General features: G+C 36.5%; 1 protein-coding gene across 4 annotated transcripts in view; it reads right to left on the bottom strand.

Moving 5' to 3' along the window:
• The window catches only part of Hif1a (hypoxia inducible factor 1 subunit alpha), a 48,474-nt gene that overhangs the window by 15,803 nt on the left and 23,473 nt on the right, over positions 1-9,198 (bottom strand). For 2 of the 4 annotated variants that reach the window (XM_031357879.1, XM_031357877.1), the window contains exons 2-5: positions 5,124-5,314; positions 3,748-3,893; positions 3,581-3,665; positions 709-821 (exon numbers count right to left, since the gene is read on the bottom strand). In XM_031357879.1, coding sequence (XP_031213739.1) covers positions 709-821; positions 3,581-3,665; positions 3,748-3,893; positions 5,124-5,313 — 534 coding nt within the window. In that variant the 5' untranslated portion in view covers position 5,314. Of the gene's footprint in view, positions 1-708; positions 822-3,580; positions 3,666-3,747; positions 3,894-5,123; positions 5,318-8,445; positions 8,499-9,198 lie in introns of all 4 variants that reach the window. The other 2 variants (XM_031357878.1, XM_031357876.1) reach the window with 2 other exon arrangements.

The following is a 9,198-nucleotide window of genomic DNA, read 5'->3' as shown; positions in this document are numbered from 1 at the left end:
AACTGAGATAGAAAATTATACTTATATTAGGATTTAAATACTAGTTGGCAAAGTCAACTGATAAGTTAGCTTGGTATAGAAATACCATATTTCCAGTAATTTATGTTTATATCTCAAACTGGCAAATTATTATACTGTTTTGAATGAAGATTACATATACTGGATATAAATGCAAATATGCAAAAGGGAACAATTATACTTTTAAGTGTTTTATAATGCAAATATGCAAAAGGGAACAATTATACTTTTAAGTGTTTTATCTGCATGTATATGTGTGCACTGTGTGTGTACCTGGTGCCTGAAGAGGTCAGAAGAGAATACTGGATTTCCTGGAACTGTAGTTACATCTGACTATGAGCTGACACATGGGTGCTGGGGACCAAAGCCAGGTGCTTGGCAAGCAAGTGCTCTTAATTACTAAGCCCTATCTCCATCCTCCTCATAACTCTAACTAAGCAACACTCTTTGGAGGGGTTGTGTGTGTTTGTTTGTTTTGTTGTCTGAGGTGGGGCTTGCTGTGTTTCCCTGGCTGGCCTGGAACTTGCTGTGTAGACAAGGCTGCCTTCAACTCTGTAGCCGCTCTTCTGCTTCCCAAGCGCTGGCTAGGGTCAGCTGACTTTCAGCACTCCTGGTGAAAGCTCTTGATTCCAGCATGTAAGTGAACAGCTTTATTTATCTATAAATCGAGTGCATACTCAGCTTGCTTACCTTCCACGTTGCTGACTTGATGTTCATTGTCCTCCCCCGGCTTGTTAGTGTACATTTCATTCTCAGGAAAAAGCTCCGCTGTGTGTTTTGTTCTTTCCCTTTTCTCACTGGGCCTAATGAAAGCAAGAAACAAAGTTGTTTTTTTTTTGTTTTGGTTTTTTGAGACAGGGTTTCTCTGTGTAGCCCTGGCTATCCTGGAACTCACTCTGTAGACCAGGCTGGCCTCGAACTCAGAAATCTGCCTGCCTCTGCCTCCCAAGTGCTGGTATTAAAGGCATGTAGCACCGCTGCCCAGCTTAAGAAACAAAGTTTTAAGTCATAACTAAACATAGAAATTTGTTATACTGAGAGCATCAAAGTGAGGATATCTCAGCATTAACACAATGATTTGTTCCCTCTTCACCTACTCCAGAACATCAGTAGGTCTGACCACTCCATCCAGCAAAAGTGTTTGTAAGACTGCAGTGATTCCCTGAACTGTGGGAGGAGAACCCTCACTTTACATGATTAAAAATTCATCTGTGCTGGTGAGTTTGGTCCAAGTAAAGAAAATAAGAAAATGGTGTAAGTTTACCCTGTAAATGTGCTGTCAGTATATAAGGATGTCCCCTTCAAAAGTATTTGAGTAAATACTTAATGTCTTTTACCAATTGTGATAACTCAATTTTGAATAAGCAGCAATCAGTTTACAGAACTTTAAAAATGCCAACTTACCTTTTGTAAGTAAATAACATCTGTGTGTATGAAAGCCAGACAGAATGTTCTATCAGAAGTTGGTACATGTCAATACTCTCAGCACTAGGGAGGCTGAAGAAGGAGGATAGAGAATTCTAGGCCAACCTGAGCTACATATGAGGCCTTGTTTACGACTTAAGGTTACAGAAATAGAGGCTGGGAATGTAGCTCAATGGACAAGTACTTCCTTAGTGCACACATGTAGGCCTGGCTTTAATCCCCAGAACCACAAAAAGAAAAAGCCACAGAAATAAATCAATTCAAGTCTAATTTAATCTTAATACCAAACCTCATAATTACAAGCCGGGCGGTGGTGGTGCACACCTTTAATCCTAGCACTTGGGAGGCAGAGGCAGGTGGATTTCTGAGTTTGAGGCCAGCCTGGTCTACAGAGTGAGTTCCAGGACAGCCAGGGCTATACAGAGAAACCCTGTCTCCAAAAAAAAAAAAAAAAAAAAAAAAAATTAGATTACGTTTAGATGACTCTGAAACAGCATCTTGATTTCCTATTTTTATTGCTTAGTCTGGTTCAAAACAAATGTTTTATTTATGTGAAATGCCCAGAGAAGGTGGATTAGAAGTTGCTTATCAGATGATATAGATAGGTGATAGCTAAAGATATAGAACTTTTTTGAGGTAATGACATTTTCTAAAATGGCTGAGTGCAATGGTACATGCCTTTAATCCCAGCATTTGGGAGAGGCAGATGTAGGTGGCCCTCTATGAGTTCAAGAACAACTTGGTCTACTTGGAGTCCTAGGTCAGCCAGGGCTACATAGTGAAACCCTGTCTCAAAACAAACACACACACAATAAAACAAGACAATTTCAAAAAATAAAACTAGAGGTATGATGGTGGTTGGGTCATATCTATGAATATACTTAAAAAAAATCATTGAAGTTTATCAAATGAGTACATTTTAAGATATATAAAATGTAAGTATTAGGAAAAAACAAACACAAAATATCCATTATTTAGAACCGAGTGTGTATTCTGTGAGTGATGCAGATATCAGTAATTAGTGCAATGCCTTTAAGCATGTAATAGATACATACTGTAGGGTCAATAACAATATAATATAAAGTAGTCAAAGCTTAATAAGACTGCTTTCAAAAAGAGCAGAGACTAGATCCTGACAGAAGGAATTAAGAAAAAGAGACCAGTATACTCTGTTAAAGAGTTAGTGTTTAAAAAAAAAAAAAAAATCAACTGTTAAAAGTCTCTGTAATTCAACAAGTACTTCACAAAACAAGAGTTACAGAACTCTCTTACAACTTTTTTTAAAAAATTTATTTTATGTGCACTGGTATTTTGCTTGCATGTCTATGGGAGTGTGTCAGATCTTGGAGTGACAGACAATTGTAAAAATTGTGAAAAGTGAAGGTGTGGCTTTGAAGTGAGGTCCCCCTCGCCCCCTCCCCCCACGAAGAACAGTCAGTACCCCTAACCACTGACCCATTTCTCCAGCCTCCCTCTTACTTCTCTTTTTGAGACAAGGTCTCACTCTATAGCCTCGGCTGGCTTGAAACTAGTTACATAAACCGGACTGGCCTGGAAATCAAGAGATCTGCCTATATTTGCCCTCTAAGTGCTAGGATTAAAGGTATGTATAACCACATGTGGTCCAACACAACATTATCCTTCCAGCTAATCTCAAGTTATTGAAAACATCCTTAGAAGTTAAAGCATCTTTGTGCTCTTAAAATCTTGGGTATTGCCCCGCCCTGTCTCTTTGGGTCATTAAAAAAGCCTGAACCCAAACTGTCACTATGTATTCAATAATCATCTAAAATTTTATTACCTGTAATTTTTATTATAACTTCTTGTCTTAATACTGAATTTTTACTAATAATTGTCTTGGTTTTTAAATTATCTTTCCATTTTGTCTACTCGTGTATGTAATTACTTATTAATTCATGTAATTACTTATTATTTCAATGACTTTTTAAAACACAATTTTTTTCACAAATTTTCTAAAATATAGAATAACAGTTTTAACAAAGAACAGTATTAACATTAAATGTGAAATAACATTCTCTCTTAAAACAGTACATTACCAAAAAAATAAAATTAGTAACAATACCTGACTGAAAAATCACCTGTCATATTAAATCAAACAATAGACTTTTCTTCTCACCATTTCTGTGTGTAAGCATTTCTCTCATTTCCTCATGGTCACATGGATGAGTAAAATCAAACACACTGTGTCCAGTTAGTTCAAACTGCAAACACATTAAAAAAGTTAGATCTATATCATATAACCATAAAGTACCCATTAGTGCTCTTCATATGTGGGGACTTTACCTGGGTTAACCCCATGTATTTGTTCACGTTATCAGAAATGTAAATCATATCACCATCATCTGTTAACACCATAACAAAGCCATCCAGGGCTTTCAGATAAAAGCAGTTCATCTGTGCTTTCATTTCATCTTCAATGTCCAGATCACCTGCAAGGGCACATGTGGAGAGAAACAAAATAAGGCTTTATCTTAGATACTTTTAAATATCTATAGTACATATATTTATTTCTCTATATTTTCAGTTGTTTTATAAATTGTTTAAAATAAACAAATTTGCAAACAAGAAAATCACCAAAGGGGTAAAAAAAGATGATATTTTTAAAAGATAGGTTATGCCTTTCCCCCAGTCCTAAGGAGGATGGGTCTCTTAGAGTTCAAGGCAGCCTAGTTTACATAGCAAGATACAATTCGGGGGGGGGGGGGGGGGGGGGGGGGGGGGGGGATGAGTGGAAAAAGAGGAGGAAGAGAGGGAGAAGGAGAAAGAGATAGAGACACACACACAAAGAGAAAGACACAGACAGAGAGGGCTAGAGATAGACAGGAGGAAGTGACTAAATGGAATGAAGCTTTAAAAGCTAGTAAGCAAAAAATGCTGTCATGTGGAAGAATTGAGAATTCTTCAGAATGAAACAATGACAACTTTACTGGGTTATAATATCTATTCACTGGTTTTGCTAAAGTGATACAGAGTTAATGAATTTTTATTTATGTGTTTAAAAAAAAGGGTAAACCAAAACAACTTATAGTACAAAAAGGATTATTCCCACAACTAAGAAAAGCAAAGTTTGATAAAAGAAGTAAAGAACACTGAAAGGCACTTTTAAATTAGGTACTTTAAAAAAACCACTGTGTTGGGGCAATTTGGAGAAATGGCTCAGCAGTTAAGAGCAGTGGCTGGTCTTTCAGAGGACCTGGACTCAATTCCTAGCACTCACAACTGTCTGTAACTTCAGTTCCAAAAAATCCTCTTCTGGCTTCTGCAAGTACTAGGCATGCAAGAGTTGAAGGCAAAATACCCATACACATGCAATAATAACTTAATTCATGTCTTTTAAAAGAGTGGCATTATGGGTCTAGAGAGAAAGCTCCACATTAAGAATGCTTGCTGCACAACCAACAGGACTACATTTTGGACACCAGCACCCACATCAGGTAGCTCATAAATACCTGTAACTCTAGCTTTGAGGGATCCCTTCTGGCCTCCATAGGCCCCTTCATAAGAGCCTATCAATATGGGCACACAGGTGTGTGGTACAGACACACACACACACACACACAATCTCTTAAAAGAACATATTTGTAGGCTCCTGCTAAAAGAAACGTCTAGATGTTCTTAATTTCTAATTTTCAGGTCTATTATTTTTTTGTAGAACTCACCGGCATCCAGAAGTTTTCTCACACGTAAGTAACTGATGGTGAGCCTCATAACAGAAGCTTTATCAAGATGTGAGCTCACATTGTGGGGAAGTGGCAACTGATGAGCAAGCTCATAAAAAACTTCAGACTCTTTGCTTCGCCGAGATCTCGCTGCATCTCTAGACTTTTCTTTTCGACGTTCAGAACTCATCCTACTTAACAGAGAGAGAGAGAGGGAGAGGGAGAGGGAGAGGGAGAGGGAGAGGGAGAGGGAGAGGGAAGGGGGAAGGAGGAAGGGAGGGAGGGAGAGAAGAATGTATATGTTAGTTTGTCTTAACTGGAATAAAACTAATTTTGCATTTTCCTGCTTACAGTATAAGGACTAGAAGAAGCCCTGTAAAATTATTATATAAGACTTGTATGGAATATGAATAAAGTTTTATATAAGATAGCTTTTATATACCAATTTTAGATCACTGAAGACATATTTTTAAAGTGTCCAAGCTTTTATTTGACATTTCCAAAGCAGATGTTTATATGCCCAAATTTACAGTAGTTTATGTATCTAATGCCTCACAATCATTCCAAAGTATCTCAGTATAGAAAAACCCTAAATAAATTTGAAGAAACTAAAGTATATAATAATTTGAGAATAGGTAATACATTTATGGGCAGGTTAAGATACTAATAGCTATACATGTTTGATTAGTTTCTTTTGACATCAATACCTTCCCCACCTATTCTCTTACCATGGGCCTTACATTAGCAGCTGTAACAAGCTACTACTTTCAGTTGCTTACTTCCTAGATAACACTGGTTATCTAGTACTGGCATAATGGATATCAAATAAATGTAGGAATATATTAAAAATAAAGGTGAGTCATAGTACTAACCCATAGGTGAGCTAGTAATGGTAAGAAAAGTTTTGAGAATTCTTTCCAAAACAGTCAGATTTGTTTAAGTCCTATCAAGGAAAGCTGTCTTCCTTTGCTGACCTCCAGCTATTCTTAGCTACTTCTCTAAGCCTACCATAATCAATATTACTCTGCACTAGGTGCTTACTTCTCTCATAACAACTCACAAATGTATTAAACAGTGCCCTCATTTGATGAAAAGAAGCTGGGGGTTCCATAGAAACAGCAATCATGTGACAAATAGGATAGGAACACCAGTGTTGAAGTCTTTCCTTTTCCACAGTCTTCTCTATTAATGGAGGATGCTGCTCTATTTCGCTCCACCATGCCAATCTTACTAAGTCAGGTATTTGCTAAATGTTGAAAACAGCTTTTAGAATTTATTAAACATTTAACAATGTAACAGGGGTTTACTTCACTCAGTTCTTGTATTTTATGAACAAAGCACATACTCATCTCTTCTTTAAGCTTCCATCCTTTCAATGTAAGACTGAAAGCTACAAGCACAGAAGCAACTCCTTGTTATACAGTTTTCAAAGTTTAATAAAGAATGTGTACATTTGTTAGATTCTAAACTGTGATACAAAAATTTCAACTCGAACAATTTGTGTGTGTGTGTTCAACTTTTTGACATTGGGACATAGCACTGTCATCAACTGTGCAATTGAGTTACAAAAATGTTTCAACAAACATGTTTTATGTAAGCTTACAATTATTTGTGTTAGCCACATTTGTACTACTGTATTTGTAATACTGTGGGGCACATGTGGTCTATAGGTCACTGGCTGGATACACCTGATTATATACAGCAGTTTAACTCAAGAACCTTAAGATTTTATGTAGAGCTATTAAGAAACTTGTCACAGCCGGGCGGTGGTGGCACACACCTTTAATCCCAGCACTTGGGAGGCAGAGGCAGAAGGATTTCTGAGTTCGAGGCCAGCCTGGTCTACAGAGTGAGTTCCAGGACAGCCAGGGCTATACAGAGAAACCCTGTCTCGAAAAACCAAAAAAAAAAAAAAAAACTTGTCACAAACAGAGGGTTAGGTCTGATACACTGTATAAAGGTATAAAATTCTGAAAGAATAAAAAAAGTCATTTGGAGCTACTTATATAAATGAAACAGTATATTCTTAATATTCTACCATAAAAAATATTAAGGCCATATGAGAGTGCCATAATGTCAACAGTTTGAAAAATTTTAAGTACATTAAGACTGTTATGTTTTCCTCACTATTTTCAATTTGAACTTTGTAGTGAAATAGTTTTGAAACTCAGTTCATATAATACTCTGGAAGGGAGGCAAGAGAGATAGCAGAGATCTACTGGGTTACAATAGACACTAACAAATGCTGTTTACGCACACACACACCCACCCACCCTTTGACAGGGTCTCACTTATATCTCTGGTTGCCTTGGAACTTGCTATATAGTCCAGGCGTGCCTCGAACTCACAGAGCTCCATCTGCTTGTTCCCAAAGTCTGGGATTAAAAACATGAACTGTCACACCAGGCACATTTTTCTTCTTTTAAATTTGTGTGCAGTGGTGGCTGTGGAAAGCAGCACACTATTCAAATGATCGGTGATCAGCCTGAAGTTTAAATCAGGCTAGGTGTAGAGTTGAAACACTTAGCTATTATTTACCTTATAAGCAAGTTGAAACACTCCCTTACAACTTAACAAATCTAAACTCCCTTACAACTTAACAAATCTAAACTATTGAAAAACAGCAACTCAACTGAAACACCTGAGGGAAAATTTTTGAAAAATGTTTCATGAGTTTTAGAACCTGAACTGCCTTTCTATTCCTAGGAAGGCTCTGTATCATCTACCACAGTACTGCAGGATTCACAAAGAATTTTTGTCAGACCCAGATGTCTAGGTTCCAGAGATGGATCCTGTATTACTTCTTACCTTAGCTTGCAATGTACTGTATTTCTGCAAATTACCAATTCCATCTGTGTTGCTTTTTGGTACAGATCAAGTGAAATTCTGCTTTTTCTATGTCTATTTGAGGTGGTATTTCAGCCAAGTATATAAAGTTCTGTCTTTTGAATAATTTGCTTACCAATTTCTATAACTCTTCTAGATAAAATAAAAACTAGTAAAATAGATAACTCTTTTTAGCATTGTGGTTTTTGTTTAAAAAATTATCAGACAGTAGACATAAAACTAAAAATCTTTAAATTATTTTTATAGAACTCCAGAAAGTATTTTAAACCATTGCCTTATTAAGTTTACATAAAAGATTTGTGAATAAATTCATTGTTTTACAAAGAAACTCTATTACTCTTTAGGTTAAAAAGACAAAAATAAGTACAGATATTTTAAGACATCTATTTGTATCATCTATTAATTACACCAAAAAGCCTGTTAGTTTCCTGACTATAAAAAGATATGGCTTTATGAGCTGAAATTAGGGGCTCACCATGCTAGCGTGCTTGCTGTACTTGCAGGTAACCAGCATTCTGTTCCCAGCACCTGCGGCAGACAAATCACAGCTGCCTGTAACTCTAGCTGCACAGAAACCCAACGCTGTCCTCTAGCTGTCACAGGTGCTTGCACACATGAACACACACACACACACACACACACACACATATAAATAAAATAAAATCTTTTTAAAAAGGAACTAAAATTATGAAGACTGAGGCAGTTTGCCATTAGCCTGAGCCATAGAGCAAGAAAATCTCTCAAAACAAACAATAATAAAAAGACCCTAATATTGGCAGATCAGACTTACTCCTAAAATAATTCATGTATAAAATTTTTAAGTTATCCGTGAACTCTATTATTTGACAAACAAAACAAAACTCTGTAGCTTTGAGAAATAAATTGTTCTTTCAGGTTTTGTTTTGTTTTAAAATTGTATTTGTATTTCTACAGGACATTCTGAAACAAATGTTCATGACAGTGGCTACTTTTTGAATCAGTAGCAGCTTTTCTGAAAGGATTGTACCCATTTTTGTCTTTGCCAATCAATGAATATATCTATATAAGTGTACATACACTTTCCTGTGTACTCTGCAGTATTTAGTTTTTACCAAACTGATAAATGAGAACTATACTTCCTTGTTTCAATTCTCATACACCTTGTATTTATTTCTGTATGCACATGTCTATCTTGAGTGTATGAACCTGTGTGTTGGATATGCATGCATGAAGGAAGGTCTGAGGGTAT

This window comes from Mastomys coucha, unplaced genomic scaffold (assembly GCF_008632895.1).
Source record: "Mastomys coucha isolate ucsf_1 unplaced genomic scaffold, UCSF_Mcou_1 pScaffold6, whole genome shotgun sequence".
NCBI lineage: Eukaryota > Metazoa > Chordata > Mammalia > Rodentia > Muridae > Mastomys > Mastomys coucha.
Note: the sequence above shows the minus strand (reverse complement) of the source record. Positions and strands in the feature narration are given on the sequence as shown.